At 41.0% G+C, this 19772-nt stretch overlaps 1 protein-coding gene across 2 annotated transcripts; it reads left to right on the plus strand.

Moving 5' to 3' along the window:
• The first annotated feature begins 12239 nt into the window (after positions 1-12239).
• LOC139295550 (transmembrane protein 47-like) lies at positions 12240-19772 on the plus strand. 2 transcript variants are annotated; one of them, XM_070917748.1, is made up of 4 exons: positions 12240-12456; positions 15091-15231; positions 18795-18969; positions 19158-19176. In XM_070917748.1, exons 1-4 carry the CDS (start codon positions 12240-12242, stop codon positions 19174-19176), a joined length of 552 nt encoding a protein of 183 aa, XP_070773849.1. The 2 variants fall into 2 exon arrangements, with proteins under 2 accessions (XP_070773849.1, XP_070773848.1); XM_070917747.1 differs by having other exon boundaries at positions 18795-19772.

The following is a 19772-nucleotide window of genomic DNA, read 5'->3' on the forward strand; positions in this document are numbered from 1 at the left end:
AGTCTCTAGCAAATGAGCACAGTCTCTGCTGTTTCAGTGAGTTGACACAGATGACTTATGTCAGGCTGTGTTTTTGTCACGTTAGAGGAGGTATATGTTTATTTCTTTGCTTTTATTCATTTGTCCAGCTGTTAATATGTTCAGGTAGCAGGACAAACCATACTAGGGTTGAGTAATAAGGAGCAGTAAAAGTATTCCCTCAATATCAATAGTATTTAAGTATTAAAGAACACCATCCTGGGTATGGGTATGTCACGGTGTATTATTTTTAATTTGACTACAACATCAGTCTTGTCAAAGTCTTGTGATATTGTACATGAGTACATCTGCACTGTTCAGTAGAAATAATGGATTCTCAGAGCCGTGTTTAATATTTAAGTGGAGAAAGGTTTACAGTAAGTGAGTTTAAGTGTATTTCTACTGAATTTTCGGGTTTCACCACATTACAAATGGATTTGAAGCTTAGTTGAAGCTTTCCTCATTTGAATGAAATGTTAAAGAGTGGGGCTTTGAATGTTACAGGAGATCCAGTTCTTCCTGCTTCTTGGAAATTATGCAAACGATGCATCTGTTCAGCCAATAAACAATAAACCACTTATGCTACGGGATGGACGGGCCAAAGGCTTTTCTATTCAAGCCTTGTCTCTTCCTCTCAACCTGCGACCTGGTGACCACAACTCCGTTCTCAAACTCATTGAACCATACCTTTTACATTGAACACTGATACACACCCATAAAAACACCCACACCCACCCGCATAAACGAGGAAGTTATCTGTGCCCAGTTTAAAGCCCCACTCTATTGACATAATCTCATTTTCAATATATGGTTCTCTTCTCAAAGAGTGATCACATTCCTATCTTTTGTATGTTTATCTGTTCAGCAGTTTGGCAGAGTAGTCTTGCCTTAAGACTTTCATTGCCCAGTTTGACCCAGTGTTACTCTGTGCAGATGACAAATTCACAAGTACAATAGAAATGTCAGAATAAGACAAAGATGTCATGCATTTTAAGCATTTAAGCCACTTTTTCATCCTCAATGACGTTTAAGAGCTGACATCACTGTTTGGCATCTTCTGTCATTGAAAATATTTTTAATTTTTGCACCATTTTATAGTAAATTTCAACCAAACCCTCAGTGAGGAAGGCTTCTATTTAATATTCAATATCATCATTTATCAACTTTGAGTGGAATTGTATCATTATAATATGAACTTTGTGTTAGTGTTTTACAAAAAAAACAAACCAAAACTGAGTTTTTCTCACTTCTCCTTTCACATGTCTGACGTATGCAAAACAGCTGAACACCGTTCATTGTATTGAATAGAACTGAAATGATTAGTGGATAAATTGATTAGTTGACAGACAGAAGAATCAGCAACCATTTTGATAATCAAGTAATGGTTTCAGTCATTTTTCTAGTAAAAATGTCGACTGAGAGGATTTGCCGTTTTTCTCTGTTTTATGTCAATGTACGGTGAATTTGAATATCTCTCGGGTTTTGGACTGTTGGTTGGACAAAACAAGACATTTGACGCAGTTCGACTTCTAACAGACATTCTAATAAACATTTAACATATTAAACGTCAAAAATATATCCTCACAAACCTCTAGTGCTTCTTTCACCCTTTTCATCTCATGCATTTAAACCAACCAATGCAACAATGTCTATTAATGCTCATTTGCTCACAGAATCTTAAAACAATTTGTAATCCTTCATCATCCTTTGATGCCCCACATGATGCATTTAAGTATACAGTACTGTAAAGAGGACCACAGTGACAAACGGAGGCCATTGAAATAGAACTGAAGGAGCCAAGGAGCCACGCTGCCACCACCCATCCATGTGGCGGGGCCCTCCAATCCCCTGCTAACCCCTGGCTGTGCTGCTGACTGGGGTTTTATGACAGGCACGCTGATAGGGGTGGGACTTCTGTGGAATGGGTGCTCCTCAGCTGACAAAGGCCAGGTTTCAAGCCCATCTGCCGCACTAATGGGCAGAGCTAACAGTGACCCTTCCCCAGTGGAGCATCAGCTAGGACAGTCCATTGTCTCAAACGGGGTGCCTGCCTTCAGAGTGACATCACCATCACTGCTGCGGCTGCTGCTGCTGCTCCTTGTTGGAGGAGCAGCCGGCCTATGAGTCCAGAAAGTACATCTTCTCAATGGACACAATGATGGCGCACTGATTTTCCTCTCAGCTATAAAAGCGTTTTCAGTGTTAAACTACATGACATCAAGCTTTCCATCATGAGTACCTTCTCTTTATGGGTCAGACTTGTATCAATAAAAATCAGCACCACAGCCAAACGCAGACATTCTCCCAAATTAAAGCACTGCAGCAACATTGTGCGGCATCATTGATATTTTTGGCTGGTTCTGTGTTCCTGCCTGAGCCACCCACACAACACCCCGGTGACTACACACTCCTGACAAACCAGCACCACATTATGACTCTCATAGTCATCAGTCAAAGCTGATCTGCAGACAGTCTCTATCTAGAAACAAGGCTCCATGTCACGCAGAGCTAGTTTTAAATCACAGCTACAAAAGGAAGAGAAAAAAGTTTCATGACACTACACTTCTCATGTATGATGGATGAGTGTGCCCACATGGCAGAGAGAGAAGCGGCATAAAATGCAAGTTTTTCTTTAGAAAAAAAGGGGGGGGGGGGTTGGGTGTGCGCACACACCTACTCACAATCCACCTGCTCAAACGCACATCTGAAAATCTAAAATAATTCCCTCCACACAGAAATACCCACAATGTCATCTCAACTTGCCCACAAATCAAAACCACCCCAATTTTAATTTCCCCCCTTCAACCAGTAAAGTCCGAGGATAATCCCACCCGGGTAGCGGACTCACCTGCGTCGCTGCTTGCGGAGTGAAGGGAGTGTGTGTGTGTGTGTTGGGGAGTGTGTGTGAATGTGTGAGTCGATGCTGCAGGATAGCGGCACGCCGTCTCTCCCTTCGCCTTTGTCTGCTTCAGTCTGAGAGCCGAGCCGCTGCCTGCCTCACTGGAGGAGCCACTGGGTCCTAAAGCCAACGAGCCCTGGACCCGCCCACTATGGAAACACTGGAGGTACCAGCCAGTGTGGCCTGAGGGGGAGCTGACATCAGCCTCAGCAAAGGTACATGGGCAGTAAAAAGCTTGTGTGAATTACAGGAGGTTATTATTTACAGTAATAGGTGGAAGATGAAAGAGCCTGTTAGAGATCTCATGATATGTGGGTTCTACTTTCTGTCAAGAGTTGAAAGAGTTCTCTCTGATTTCAGCTCCTGATTTTATTTTCTTATCGCCCTACAAGATTGTGGCTTTCCATGTGTGTCCCTGCACAGTTTGATGCTTTTGGTCTGGTGGAGCTCTTTGTTGGTGGAGGATAAAAGCTTCAGTACCACAGTGCTTGTCTTTGACCTCACTCTCTGGTCCCCTTAAAGGAGTATTTCATTGTCAGTATTTTAAACTCTGAAAGTCTATATAACCAAGTCAACATCTAATGACTAAACATCCAGATTGCTCACATCATTGTATGTGACACACATTCAGTCTACTTTCTTTAGACAGAACACCTGCACTGTAGTCTGAAAATGTGTCACACAGCTTCAAAGAAAAGTACATCAAATAAAAGTTATTGTATTCTGTCTTGAATTCGACTTTTTAAGAAGTGACTTTTCAGGTTCGCAAAATGCTTGTGCACACTTTGTATGATAGATGCAGCAAAGTGATGTGTCACCATATAGATCAGGCTGTTGATCTAAAGATATGATGCAGGGGAAAACCGTCAAACTGAAGAAACCAAAACACCTTGTCATTATAAAGCCCACATTGGTCATTATTTCATATAAAATTACAAGCTTGGGGGTGTAAACTTTTCTCAGCCTCGTGGCTATGTGACCAGTTTTAATAAAAAGGCCTTTGTGCTAGTTATTGTAGTGCAGTATCGATTTCACTGACGGCTCTGTCAGGCTGGAGGTGACTCCACTGGCGGCGTCATACATCGGGGAAAGGTGAGATGAAGAGTTTCAGAGGTGTCACGCGATACTCCCAACAGGCTAAAGTGTGGCCAGCAAAACACAAATGTAACACCACTAAACAAATGAACTCCATTGTTGTGATATTCCTTGAACAGTAATGACCTCTGGGCCTCAAAACTGGGCCACAATACAAACGTATAAGATTCCATAAAGTTCATCTTTGGTCTAATGCTTGAACAGCACCAACTTACTTTAGGGCAAACAGAAGGTGAAAGTGTGTGTCTCCCCCCCAAAACAATCCATCTTTGATGGCGCTGATATGTTTTGTTAAGTCTATGTGTCCCATACATCTGGACAGGAAAAGGTTTTCAATAAACTCTAAAAAATAATAAATAATAAAATAGGCAATTAGTGATTGAAAAATGGTTTGAAATATTAATTTATTCTTTTGGTTCTGTTAGTGTACAAAAGGATGGTTTAGGAAGGCACTGATTCTCTTGGGTTATTTTCCTCATGATCCACATTACATTTTGTGGACTCAGAGCTGTTTTACTACTATTTTAACTCCTGGTGGATCTTGTGGATTGAAGTCAGAGTCAAAATCTGTTACAATACAATGAGATCTTGCAGATTCAGAATTACATTTAATATGATGTTTTTTGGGCAAGAAACGTAAGTGAATGCTTAGAATCTGGCTTGATGGATTGGTCACAATATGACCACACAAAAATATAAAAGTGGTAAAAATGGAAACTTAGGAAGCAGGTTTCTTTTCTATCTGTTGCACATGAGATTTCAACTGCTGAAGGTGTGAGGATATCAACAAGGGCTGTGACAACTGTGTTCATTAATTAATTGTTCTACTTTGATGCCAAAGACATCTGTGTTGCCCACTGCTTTAAATGAGCAGACCAATGGATAACAGGTCTCCATTTTTAAAGAGCCAACAAAAGCAGTTGACTCTTTTCACAGCAGGCTGCGCCTTCTTTGTCATCTATTCCTCTCCCCTCAGGCGGAAAAGCTTCACTTTAAAACTCAGCTGTTGTCACATTCTGGAGCCTCTCCTTTGCATGTCACGCATAACTCTAATTCACTCTGATCACTGGCTGCTCCGCACCTCCCTCAGCGAGCTCCCCAAGGGCCGCTGCCCACTGCCTGCAGTCTGTCAGAGGGGACGGGGAAGAAAGCGTCGATGCAGGAGGTAGTGTGTTAGGTTGGGGGCATATGGGAAGAGGAGCAGATTTGGATATTTGGCTCTCAGTCGGGTGCTATGTCACGCGGTGTTTCATGCCAAAACTGAACATGTACTCAGCGACTTTCCAAATCTGGTCACATAATTCCTTGTTTGGCTATGAAATCATCATGAAATGCTTTGTTGGAGTTAGAGGCATTTCTCTGACTGTCTGACTTGGATTTAAAGAAAATAAAGCTTGCTGATGTATATTGTTTGGCCATACAGATAGTTTAAATGTTACCAACAAGAGAAAATGCCTAAATGAAATGTGAAGAGGAAGTGTTTCACATTATTCAATAACTTCTCTCTTGTCTACTCATATTTCACCAATGTTTTGTCTGCAGAGAAATGGAAATGGAAACATCCTAATAAAACAGTGTACATTATACTGTGTAACAGTAAAAAGTTAAAATGGCTGACAATTTAACTACGTCACCATTTATCAGTGTAAACAGAGTTTTCAGATGCACAGTACACACATACACACATTTTCTGTATTTCAAACCCTTTGGACGTCTAATGAGGCATAATATGAAAAGAGTAAAAGTGTTACTTCTGGCACTAACTAACTAACACTTCTGGCAGTAAAAGTTCTGAAGTGCTGAAATTATTGAAGATGATAAAATCAACACATTTGTAGTCCGCAGCTTGTGTCAAGGTCGGGTCAGCCAGAATTTCCGGTGCATCAGGCACATGATAAATAACGTGCTGCTTCAGTTTAAATGAAAAAATATATCAAACATCATAAAATGTATCAACCCAAGTAGCGTCTTCTATATTGCGAGTCAGTCGGATCAGATGTGTTTCTCTGTCATCTCCTGCAGTATTGTAACCAGTACTGAATGGATGTATTCAAAACAGCATTTGCCTATCTCTCTACAATTTACTTGCTTACTTTACTTTCCCATATCTGATTTGTTTTTTGGAAACCTGAATGGACATATACCCAGTTGCAGCCAGTATCAGTGTGCAGATTTAAATAAGGTGTGATGTGGGTCAGCAAACGAGTACAAACAGTGAAGTACAGTGACAATTTCGGCAAGAGTGCTGTGCCTGCCGTAGATATGACAAGGCTGAATGAGGTGGGCTGCAGGAAAAGCATAAGTGGTTCACAGCTGGTGTCTGGGGGAAACAGGAGAGAGGGGTGGAGAAGGCAGGCTGGCCGGCGAGGGGAGGGGTCTGGTGGCGATAGTAGGGAGGGGGGGTTGCAGCCATGACGACTGATGGAGGAGGAAGTAAACAGATGTCCACAAGCTGGCAGACAGGCCCACAGTGGTCGAGCCACTGAGAGACAGGTGGACATCCAGGAACACAGTGGGACTGCAGAGTCACTGTGAAGCCAAGCAGGGCTTTGCATATGGAACGCAAACACTGGAGTCTCTCATAAATACATCTGTCCTCGTATAATTTAGTGAACTTAACACAAATGAAGCCCATATTTGAGTTTTCTGCAACCCAGTGAGTAGAACTGCAGTAGTCACTAAAATAAAAGGTCTTTGTTCATTGTTGTACTGGCACACAATGTGGCTCCATCTGGTGATGTCCACTATATCAAAGTAACTATTGAGATGGTCTCACTTTATATTTTTGAGCCAACTGATGATGACTCCCCTAATATAAGTGGCCAAATAGGACACCATAGTCATCTCCATGACCCTAATTGCTGTCTCGTCCAATTTGTTGTAAATTGAAATCATGAAATGATGAGACAGTGACGGCGATGCTGCGAGAAAGCCTTCATCTCAGCAGTCCAAATTAATCTATCACAGTCCCTCTGATAATCCACTTCAGCATTTTGCAGAGTCACCGCAGCAGCAGCGGTCTTGAGAGTAGACCTGAAACTGGAAAGCCATCAGTTTAAATCCCCTGGCAAGCTGCTCAATCTGAGTGCAGGAAATGAAGGAGACATGCTGTCGCCTCCTTTAACACTAACTGTCAACATGACCTTGAGCACGGTACTTCAGACCCAGCTGCTCAGAGATGCACTTGTATGCTGTACTGACTTGGAGGACTGTCATGACAACATTTGAATAGGTTGAGGTCTCAAGGTGACTTTGAGCAAACCCCATGTGCTCTGATTGGTGTGATGTTCAGGAGACAACGATAAATGTGCTGCTGCCACATGTCGTGTTATTAAGTTAAACAAGGAGGGACAGTGATGAGCTAAACAAGGTACATGATCCAGAGAGGATGATTGTGTCTGTTACTCAACAGCTATTGGATGGATTGCATCACATTAATGTCCCCCTCAGGATGTTTTGTAATAAGTTTCGTGATCCCTCAGCTTTTCACAGTGGTGGAAGAAGTACTCAGATCTTTTGCTTAAGTAAAAGTAGCAGTACTCTGTTACAAAGTCAAAGTCATTCAAAATGTAGTAAAACTACAAAAGCATTAGTATCAGAATGTACTTAGTTATTTAAGTTTTACTTATTGATGGATCTTTACCTTTAATAATACATCATAATTTATTTGTTGCTTCTATTTTTTATCAATCTGAATCTACAAAGTATCTGGTACCTAAAGTGTTCAAATAAATGTAGTGGAGTAAAAAGTACAATATTTGCCTCTGAATTGTAGTGGAATCAATCGTAGAAGAGTACTTGGATAAATATACTTAGTTACCACTGACTTTTCCTGTAGCACCATCAACAGGTTAAATGTGTAATTCCCATCAGCCTCAGCTGTACTTTAGTGGTTAGTAGCATAATTTAGCATGCTAACATGGTAAACTAAGATGGTGAACACTGTAAACATTTCACATGCCAAACATCAGCATGTTAGCATTGTCTGTGGGACATGTTGGTGTGCAGATGTTAGCATTCAGCTTAAATTCAGCGCTGTGCCAGAGTGTCAGCTAATCTTGTTTCACCCAACCCCAAAACTCCAAGACATGTTCAGTTTTATCTCTACATGAGCTGACATGTTTTACTTTTTAGCATTTTGTGGCAAACTTGAAAGGTGCAGTAATTGGCTACTTTAAATAAAAAGTACCTCTGTGATGTACAGTAGAAATGACAGAAAGTGATAAAATAGTTATTCTATGGAATGAAATTCCACAAGAATTAATAAATGAATGAATGAGAGTAAGTGTATTAACATTCCTGATTCATGATTACATGTAAAATGTTTTAAATTCGACACATCTGCTCAGTCTGACAACAGCATGACTCGTGATGGTGTGATGTTGTTGTTACGGTAAAGAGAGAGATGAGCAGGACAGACCTCTGTAGTAATGACAGGATCATTAAACAAGGCCTCATCGGTTACCATGGAAGCTTATTCACAGCCGGAAAAAACCTTGAGAGGCTTACTCTGAGCCTAATCAGCTGCAGCCACTCCAGGAAGACCACAGTGAGCAATGGAGGATGACGTCATGCTATGAGTAGTCTGCAAAGAAGTGTTTTCTTCCTCATAGACACAATGTAACCTTCATCATCATCGTTGTAACTTGTGCTGAATCACAGATGAATCATGTGTGTTTACTTTTTTAAATGCTCTTTCCTTCTTTCCTCCATCATCTCATTATCTTTACCTCTTTGTCACTTTATTTTCTCTGCTACCTTCATCATGGAGGAAATGTGTTAACAGGCCATGTGAGTCTCTGTGTTGGCATGTGGGAGTCTGAATAATTTCACCTGAATATTTGAAACATGGTGAAACTAAACAGAAGGTGGGTAGCTCGGAGGATAAGTCAAAATCAGGGAGAGAGGATCCAAAAAAAAGTAAAACATGACCTGGATTTCCTTTATGCTCTTTCAAATCACCATGTGGGGAGTCACCATTGTGCCGACTCAAGTAGCTTTGTCTGCTCGGCAGATTTTCTAATGAGGGGCTTTTGGAGGAGGATGACAGAGCGCTCTGCCTGTTCTGTCGGGGAGGAGGGGCATTTAAAGGAAATGAGCAATGCTCTGTCCATGGATACGCCTAATACTAGACTCCCCCCTACTCAGATGCCCTGCTGGCAGCTTGGCAGCACCATTAGGACTGAGAAGGGTGGCATTAGTCTGAAACTCTCATTATCAGTCAGATACACTGAAAACCTCTAATCTAGGCAAATGATAGGGGTAGAATTAAACCAAACTGGGCAAGAAGGCAGAAGAGGTGTAATTCAAAGTACTCAAATCAGTTTTGTTTGTTCTTTACACTAGACAACTTTATTTGGAGAGCAAATGCTGTGCTCAGAATATTTACTCGCACTGAATAGCTTCAAGTAGTGATCCAATATGTTTTCTGTGTCACTACCTTCACTTCTGATTGCTATAATACAACATAAATGTCAGAGAAATTTCTCCTTTGCACAGAAATTGAGGGGTTTTAATATTAACTACTATATAACTTTTTTTATTTGTAGTATGTATTACCTAAGTTAGAAAGACTGAGAAGAAAGGAAAATAGACAGGCATCTACCGAAACATAAACTTAATTAACAGAAAATTGACTAACAAATCTCAGAGAACTATAAATATGCCACCAAAGTCAAAGAAACATGGATCTAGCAGATTATCCCCTTACATATGCAAAATCCTTTTTCTATACCCAAGGAGGAAGGAGGCAAACATCTTTCAAAAAATTAGATCACATTCAGTAAACTGTTTGCCTCTCATCATTGTGATTTTATTATGAGGCAGATGCATGACAGTTGGTCAATAAATCACTCAACCAAAAATGTGTGAAGAAGGTCAGACAAGAAGAGGTTTTTTTCTCTACTTCTGCTAATAAATGCTCCTTTAATCTTGACAAATGTCACAGGATTTGGTAAATTGGAAGTTCGTCAATCAAGAAGTGGATTAGTAACTGACTGCATCCAGGTCAAAACTATTGATAAGCTCACCATGTTAGCCAGTCAGCCTGATACTAAAGATATTACAGGTTATCTTCTCATGTCTAACTGTAGGAGTAATAATGTGATGCTGAACTTTGCTCGTGTTATTAACAGGATCAGTAATCAAAGCCAGCAGTCATTTACGTTACTAGTTACTGAGTTTATCTAGCTACATGTGAAAAGTTTCTGTATGCTCCAAATGTTGTGCATTTTTCTCAACACATAGAAGAGTAATTCTTCCACAAGTCCTGCTTTAGAGCTCATAACCTGCAGTTATTTTGTTCACCAGAAGATGGAAATATTTCGCATAAGACATGTGCACTGAATGAAGATTAGACCACATTGTAGTCAAATCTAGTCCAACTTTATACTTGTCATTTCATTTAGGGGATTTATTTGGTCTTTCTAAATTTTGTGGCTGTTCGTAAGAGATATTAAACTCAACATATGTTTGAGCATGGATCAAAGCGTTATTTCCCAAAAGAGGTAAAAATATCAGAGAGCTCGGCCTACACACTGGCTGTGTGAAGAAGCCAAAACGGGATTAAGAGAAAAGACCAACAAGCTAATAGACAGCTCTATTCTTATCAAGTCACAACAATTTTCAGCAAGCACTGGATTCGTCATGTGTTATGTGGTCAATATGTCCATAATAAATGCTGCTGCTGTTACTGCTGCTGCTCATAAAATGTCACTGACTACTAATAATTACACAAAGCATGGTGTATTGGTGGTAAGAAGGAGTAATAGCAGAAAAAGAGTTATTGTTTTGTGGGCTTTAGCATCCAAAATGTCACATGTCTGCCATCTGCTGGACCATTACCACATTACAACATTTACTCCAACCTTCAGGCTTTAGACAGTGTCACTGAAGGGATAGTTCAGATATTTTGACTCAATGTGGTATGAATTACTCTCCGTCCACACGGACTATAAAGACGCAGCTAATGTCTATACGTCACTACCACCACCAGTGAGTTATTAAAAGCACCATATGTCAAAAGTGGAAATAAGTCTTTGCATAATTAGTTTTCTTATACGTTTTGATATATCTGTAGAATATTTTGGTTGCATGTCGCGCTCCTCTTCTGAAAGTACACATGTAGTGTCAATAACTGCAAACACTGCAGAAATGTACAAGGGGGGGGGGGGCATCCAGTCATGTAATTAATTCTATGATTGATTATAATCTTTAATGTCCTTATCCTTGCTGTTTTCCTCTCTGCATTTAAATGATCCGATCTTCTTGCAAACCTGTATGTGTGTGGACATCGATGTATGCCTCCTCTGAGCACTTTCATTAAACTGACAGTAACTTGCTGACCCTCTGAAAAGATGCTGCTGCCCCCAGAGAGCGTAAACAAATTTGGTTTCCTAGCGTGGCTTTCAAAATAAAAGCACATCCATTGACGTCTGGGTGAGCAGGACTGCTACTCTGCACTGAGTCAAGTACTGTATCGCAAATAACAACTACATGAAATGAATTGAAATGGCATGTATTGAAGTATTTTTCCCCTCAGATGTTTTTCTAGTGCTCTACTCATAGTGACACAGAAATCATGGCCAACAAATATAAGTCAAATGTGGGATTGTGTTTAAATAATTCTTTATTTGTTTAAATTTTAGATGCTTATTTGTTTTGCCCATTCTTTTGTTGCCTTTATTTGTTACAAAATACTTGTATAATAGTTTGAAACAGATACTAACTGCAACAAAAAGTATAATTCACTTATTTTGATACCCACCAATTTAAGCTCTTAGTGTGTTTTTAATGTAGCAGTGAGATAAACCAGAGGCTTACATTACTATAAATATAATCAATGAAGAACAATATATTAATTACAGCAATAATAACAATAGAACAATATATAAGTAAGTGGTATTCTAAAATAGTACATAACAAATTAAAAACCTTTTGAGAAGACTGGTCCTTGAAAATAGTATTATGGAGGAGGATATCCACAAGAAAAAAAACAATTCTGTTCATCTCAGATTTCATTATCACGTGGCCCAACAAAAGAGCAATTATTTTGAAAATACCAACTCTAACCGGATGTCTCTCGTTAAACTTTCCCAGTTGGACACAGACACACACACTCACGCACAAAGCAGTGTGAAGGCTATGGTGGGTGAGGACGCACACGGACCTCCAGCGAGCTCTTCAGACTGTGACTGACCTGCCGCGGTGTTCCCTGTTATGAGACAAGATGTCTGTGAACGAGGTGTACGTGTTCCGGCCCTTCAAGCTCATCGCTCTGCTGTGCGTCTTCCTGGCGCTGTGTTTGGACGTGGTGGCTCTGCTGAGCCCAGCCTGGGTCACCGCGGAGCATTTCTCCCTGTCTCTGTGGGAGTCCTGCTCCCAGTCCGAGGCACGGCATCCGACAGAGGAGGCTCAGTGGAGCTGCTTCTCCACCCTCACATCTGGTAGGAATCAGTGTTGGGTTTACTTCACCGGTCCTTGTTGTTTTGAACTTTCTGTCCTTGGAGTTAGGATGCAGTTGTTTTGTTGGACAGATACGCAGACATAGTTAACAATGTTATTGTACAGTGTAGGATGGTGCTGAAAAAATGTGCCACATGGTTTAGAAAGCTGTGATCTCAAGGTTATAGTACTGGGTTTTTTTTTTTAGGGAAAACTCAGACCACGGCGTAATATACAATGCGTAGTATAGTATGGTAGTCATGCCATGTGTAATAACTCTGTAAGTCGTGGAGATGGTTTTACACTAACATGTTATCAGAGGCTTTTTTTAGGGCTACTCAAAGGTTGCACAGCCTATGTTTGAAAAAAACAAAACAAAGTTTGGCAGCTCTGGCCAGCATCTCCCAGCAAGAGTTTGTTTTAGGTGGCTTGTTGGTCTCTGTCCAGCAGCTGAGGCGTTCAGGGCTCCTCGTTCTACTGATGAATTTCCTCTGTTCATACCAGTGCAGTGACGTGGTGCCACTATGACAAACACACTGTGATGCTCAGCTCAGCCAGCGAGGTTTGACTGATGGATTATCACAGTGTTTTCAGTGTTATTATGAATGGTGACTCAGTTAACAAAGGGCTGGTGAGTCACTTTACATTTTAATGTTGACTTTGATGCTTTAACAGTATTTCCAGGTCCATTCAATGTCGGCTTCCATGTTTAGGATAAGAAACAACAAGAACATTGGATCACACGTGCTGTAGAAACATAGACGTAATCCCTTTGGCACACAAAGAGTTAACCCACTCCTACCACCAGACGAGACGCACTCAGCATCTTCCCCATCATCCACCTCACCAGGCCTGGACCTACCAGGTTGCCTTATGTCAAGCAGAGAAGCCACATGACAAGAGTGTTTATGCCTCCAACCCCCTTCCTCTCCCCACCAGGGGAGGAAATCAGCATTAATGTACCACATTTACCAACACTTGGCTGGTGGCTGGTGCAGAAGGTTGGCTTGTTTTTAGCTGGAGCTTTGTCTCTATAAGACATACTGTGTAGGCTATTAAAATGGTAATTAAAAAGGCTAAGAGCAAACCATATAAAATTAAATATAAATCAGGCTCATAGGTTTGAACAGAGTGACTTTTGGTGCACCACCATCAGAGACACAAACATGCACAGCTATGCAGAGGGAGACGAAGCCTCGGTGTCATTGACCGCTCTCTGATGTTGTGGAATGTGTCGGGGTGAATAGGAGGCGGGTTTGTTGCTTTGAGTGTCTGCAGAGCTCATTGAAGCAACAGTGGAGGGGCGTGTTGAGGTTAAAGGGGCAGTTCACCAAAAGGCAAAGCAGAGTTACTACGCACATATTCTCATACCTATCCCAAGATTCTTGAATTTCAGTCTATCTTTGGAGTGACGTAATCTTGCTGAACAGAATAAATGGCAAGCTACCTCAGTGAGCGATAGAAAAACATACTTGTGTGAATATTCTTTGAAGAGAGGGTGGATTTTTTTAGTCCAAACCAAAATTATAACCACATAATGGACCAAAGATGTTAGAAAAAAAATATTTCCTGAAGGCTGAATCAAATTGAGTTCAGATGTTTCTTTGGGGAGAAGTTCCTTTTTACCATCCTGAACACAAATGAATCGGGAGCTCAGAGAGAGAGACACCCAGCAAAGATTGCTCGCTGAGCTTGTTAGCTTCATCAAATGCAAATTCTCCCTTCGAGTCGAGTCTTTTGAGGTTAGGCCTTCCTCTGACACTGGAAAGTGGGGCATCAAAGAGGGAATACACAATGCAGGCAGGAATGGGAAAAAATGACATTTAAAAAAAAAAATACATTTCTGGTTTCAGATTCTGTATCAATGGTTTACTGAATAGAGAGTTAAGCTCCGTTCAGAAAAGATTTAAAATGGGCTGTTTTAACAACCTAGTGTTGTGTAGGTCTTTCCAGGGAAGAATCCTCTGACGCAGGGGAAGTGAGTTTTATTTTTCCACGAGGAGCGACTGGAGTTTGTTTGGAATAAACAGAATAAATGTGTTGTTAAAAAAAAGCCACCATGACTGAACCAACATGGAAAAGGCTGGCAGCCACAAACACAAACTCCAAGGAGATGTCCCAGTGTTGAACACGCTGACTTACACGTGATATTTGGAGTCTAAAAAACACCACAGTAATGATTAATTAGCACCAAGAATTTCACCAAAATAGACTAAAAGATGTAAAAATCAATAGAAATATAATAAACCTTGATGGTTATGTTCTACATATTACTGCTGAAATTAAAAAAAAACACGTATAAACAGGTAGAAGGATAAAATCATGTTTTTGGGTGTGAGAGAATAACTTGAGGCCAACTTGCACTGAAGCAGTATGTGGAGATTTATTTTTGGTCTACTTTTCCTTTAAAATACTGTACCTGAAATATGAAAATATTGCCAATATTTCAAAAGACTGTGACTACTGGATCAGGTTCCTGTGCAGGCCTGATCCATTCTGCTTCACTCACTTCACTCTGTGGGATTAGCCTTTGCTTTGTGTTTGTCAACACAGCGGTTCAATTCAACAGTGCTGTCCTGTGAATCGAGCTTTTGTTGGGATGCTCCACTCTAACCTGCGTGTGTCTCGTCCTGCAGACTGGCAGATTGCCACCCTAGTGCTGCTGGTGGCCGGTGCCGTGGCAACTCTAGTGGCCTTTTTGGTGGCCCTGATCTCCCTCTGCCGGGGGACACAGAGGCGGCACTACCGCACCGTGGCTGTGTTCCTCTTCACTGCAGGTACGCCTCTCTCTTCCTTTCTTTTACTTTTCCACCAAAAAGTTATTTTCTGCCTTATATGAATGTTCCAACACATCGCGCTCATGCACATTTGGAAACATAAAGTCGGCACATATACATTCACCACAACCACAACAATTTCCATATAGACAGGGGGCTTTTTGTTCCAGTGCTCACATGGAATAAAAGAGTGCAGAAGGAAAGAAGCAGCTGAACGAGGCTTGTTGGTTGAGCTCATTTTTTCTGTGGTGTGGAGTTTGGGGAGCTGCCGGCTCGTGGGCCAAGAAAAAGCAGCCGCAGAATTTGCAGACTTAACCAACAAAGTGAAGTCACTGAGGGGGGGGGGGGAGCCACCACAGACTCCTCACCCAGCACTGCCTCATACTTGGACTGCACGTCTCCTGCATGCTTTGTGAGAAGGTCCTTTGGGTGAAGCCAAATTTTGACACTGGTGAGGGAAGATCTATCTATAAAACATATAATTAAAACCAAAGGTTTTGCAGTGAAGACACATTGTTCCATATACTATACAGGCGCTGTAATAACTGAGTCATAGCCTGTGCTTATTTTACTTTTAACAACAGTGATGAAACACTAACCACTTACCACTACTTAACTCGTGCCCAGTTCCAGTTTTGCCAGTTTCCAAAATAAGATTGTATTATATAAGAAAGTTATGCATCACAAATAACGTCGTGCCTGTAGACTAAACTTAAGGGAAGAGTTTGACGTTTTGGGAGCACATATTTGCTTTCTTTTTCAGAGTTTCTGTGAATGAGAAGTTTGATATCACTCTGCGTTAAACATTAAGCCAGTTAGCTTAACTTTGCGTGAAGGCTAGAAACAGGGGGAAACAGCTGGTCTGGCTCTGTCCAAAAGCAAAAAGATTAAAAAAATAAATAAATAAATAAAACCTAGTCACTGCTCCTGGCCAAGAAATAGTTTTAGTTTTAGTATTTTTAATGTTTTAGTATCTTCATCATGAGACTCATACAAGGTTGTGGCTTCCCTGTTGGGATGTACTTGTTGTGCTGGTTGTGGTCACCTATAATTAACCCCAACTGTGTATATTGATTGTGAAATAGCCAGAATACACGCTGAAGAAGGGCGTCTTGCCTGAAAGGTTCATGTGGTGGATCATTATTTACCACATTTAGGATCCAGCACCCACTTTCCAACGTCCATGCGAGAGTTGAGCACGTTTGGTCTTATCTTCAGGAGATAGTCTGGCACATAAATCCCTGTAAAACCACTACTTGACATTTTTACACTTTGGTTTTGTGTACGGATTGAACAAACAAGATATAACGTGTTTATTAGTGAGCTTTAGAGGTGCTGGTAGGCGGATTTTGTTACCTGTGAACCAGCTGCTGGCTGACAGACATGAGTGTGGTATCAATCGTCTCATCTAATTCTCAAATATGTCAGTATGAAGAGGATATATTACTGTAGAAATCTGTATAAAATAATGGACAATACATCTTGTGTTTTCCATTTGATGTATTGGTGTGGCCCATTTTATAGATCAGACTGAATGGCTGGAACAAGCAGATATTGTATGTTAATGATATATAATGTTGTCAAACAGTGTGTAAAAATGTTTAATCTGACTTTGAAGGGGAAATATAAGGTATTTTTGTCTTGTTCTGTCAGTCACAAAGGACCAGTGTGTGCTGTCGATTTAATGGCTGTGCCTTTGACTGTTAACCATTTACTGAAAAGCGTGGGAATGCAGTGTTATCCTTTCCTGTGTGTAATTGCTTTAAGAGCCTTGCGAGAATAAGGTCTCCTTACAGGCACACAGTCCTCAGCAGAGTAGCAGCAGTGGGATTGGACTGTTAAATGCCCCTTGGCAGGACCGTGGCTGCGTGGTATTTATTTTCTGTCCGGAAATATGACCTCAGCGGGCTGCAGGCTCAGTCTGGGCTCCATCAACACCGCCACATTCTTGGGCTGCCGTCGTTCCCTCCTGCACGCCCACTGCTCCATCCTGTAGGAAGGAAAGGCGGAGTCGTAGTTACAAAGTCCCTTCCTCAAGAGTCACCTAGCATGCACGCAAAGGATCTGGTGCGAGAGTAGACCACAGTACGCCTTTGATCGCACACATGCATGTACACTCACAGTGACGCCAACACATTTACCACTAGTAGTTCATGGTCCTGAATGACTTAAAGGGGAAAATAATTCACAATGATGGAGGCATTAAAGTAATTTTACTTCAGTGGTGTGAAGGTCAAAAGAATAATGACGATTTCCACATGTTCCACATGTCACAAAATAAAGAAACTGCACAGGCTTTTTGGGATGTTTAAATCAGTCACTGTCAGGGGAAAACGACAGGCCACTTCAAAAGAGTCCTCACTTTCCACGAAGTAAGAAACCCACAGGGAGGTGTGTCACACAAAGATTGTTGTTCTTGAAGAGAGTTTTCTGTCTTTTTATGGAGATGTCAGACTGGGCGAGAAATGCTAAAACATATCTTATATCTCGTTATTGCACTTCATCTTACCGTACACAGGAAGGCACTTTTTGGTCCTATAAAGGTTAAATGATTATTATATGCTTGTCAACAAAATGCATCATGGTTGAATATGCTTACTATTGTTTTATAGACAATATTTGTTTTATTATCGTCACATGATTCAAGAGTAATGAATCTCTGTTTACTCCTCAAATCTCTTATATACTGTTTGTTTTGTAATTAGATAGTTCTGATTAGTGTTTGTTTTATTCAGAGGTACAGTAAAGTAAGAAACCTTTGGTACTGAGGAGTCACACTGAATGTAAATAGTACACAGCTCAATGGAAGAGGAAGGAAATTACATAAGCCTGTTTTGAGATATTCCTGTTTTCATCCATAGGCTCCTAAAAACTCTCAAACTTTTCATTGTTATTCCCGTCATGGGAAAAAAAAAAGAGAAGCTCATTTTGATGATGATCTGAAGCAGAAGAAACACTGACTTGAGGAAGATAATCACTTTATATAACCATTCTCTGGTTACCTTCAGCGACTCTCGGTTCTCTTTGCAGACGCTGAAAATCCTTCAGCCTCTTTTCAAAATCCAGCCACAGTCACATTTCTGCCTTTACAGCAGCACGTTAGCTGTCAGATCGGTGTCTTTACATAAGCAAGGCCATTAACGTCACGTTTCTTATTTGAAGAAGAATATTTATCATTTGGCTTTTTATGGACTAAATGCAATCGTTGAACGCACAAACACAGTCCTCGTTAGGTCATGAAACGAGGAGAGTCAGAAGAAATACGTAGAATAGATAAAAAGGACTAATCTTGAAAAGAACGATTACCTTCAGAGTTCGAAGCATAAAGATGGTGGAAAGAAGAAAAGCAGACTTTGACATTTTAACAAATAAAGAGTCAAATACAAAATTTATGAAGAAATATGAGTAGGAAGAAAAAGCAGAAGCATTCACAGTAAAAGGACACAAAAGCAGCACATCTTTACAACTGAGAGGCTGGAATTCTTCATTTTGTAAGAAACAAGAAACATGTTTGTTTGTTTTTCTTCGGTAAAACCTTATGACTGACTCTCTTTTGGTTCTAGTGGTTCTGCAGGCCTGTGCTCTGGTCCTCTACCCGATCAAGTTCATCGACGGAACAGTTCTTCAGACCTATCACGAGTTCAACTGGGGCTACGGGCTCGGCTGGGGAGCCACCATCTTCATGTTGGGCGGTGGGATCCTCTTCTGCCTGCGGACGGACGTATACGAGGATGCAATGTACTGAGTCCTTTCTCAACCCCCCACCACTGGAAAAACACACATACAACATGTACACACACACACACACACACACACACGCACACACAGACAAGTTCCCATGCAGGAGGTGTGCTGCCAATGTGTATGTGAGCACAGACCCTATCTCTGTCTTTCTCTTGCTGTTTTGCCCTCTTTGTTATTTTTAGGCAGGTTGTGAAGGCCTAATTTAGGTCAGGGCTGTATGAATAGGACCCCCACCACCCCTCCTCCTGTGCAGCCAGTGGGTCTCTCTCAGCCCTGCCGGGTATCTGGGGTGAGGCGGCAAAGCTAAAGCCCAGAGAGCTTTCTGGACAGGCACGAGCCACCGATGCTGGATGTTTCCACCGCACGTTGACCTGGATCTCTATTGTTAGAGAAACAGGGCCGTAGATTCTCAGCACAGACCTGAATGTGCAGTGACTGAACATTTAAAGGGATTGACTTATCTCCACATTTCCTTTTTTTATTCTTTTTGTAGCATTTCACGAGGACAGGCTTGTTGTTAATGTATTTATGGCATCATTTTCCACTTTATAAATATTGAAAAAGCTGAACTTCTCGCTCCATGTGTTCTAGCTGAAACACATCTAGTAATGCTAAGCCTTCTGACTTTAGAAGTTAGACAGTTAAATTAGACAGCTTTGATATATATATGATAGAGCTCTCGAGTGTTTATAGTTTGTTTGGAAACTCACACTAGTGTTTCTCAAAAATGTAATGAAAAATGTAAATGTGTACAAAGAATTTCTACATGAAGGATAATCCGGAATAAACAATTGTAG

The sequence above is a fragment of the Enoplosus armatus genome, chromosome 13 (assembly GCF_043641665.1).
Source record: "Enoplosus armatus isolate fEnoArm2 chromosome 13, fEnoArm2.hap1, whole genome shotgun sequence".
Lineage (NCBI taxonomy): Eukaryota > Metazoa > Chordata > Actinopteri > Centrarchiformes > Enoplosidae > Enoplosus > Enoplosus armatus.

Excerpts from the sequence above, each read along its gene's own strand:
- LOC139295550 (XM_070917748.1), top strand. The coding sequence starts at position 12,240 with ATGTCTGTGAACGAGGTGTACGTGTTCCGGCCCTTCAAGCTCATCGCT. Across the intron at positions 12,457-15,090 it reads CTTCTCCACCCTCACATCTG|ACTGGCAGATTGCCACCCTA; the intron begins GTAGGAATCAGT and ends CTCGTCCTGCAG. Across the intron at positions 15,232-18,794 it reads TGTGTTCCTCTTCACTGCAG|TGGTTCTGCAGGCCTGTGCT; the intron begins GTACGCCTCTCT and ends TTTTGGTTCTAG.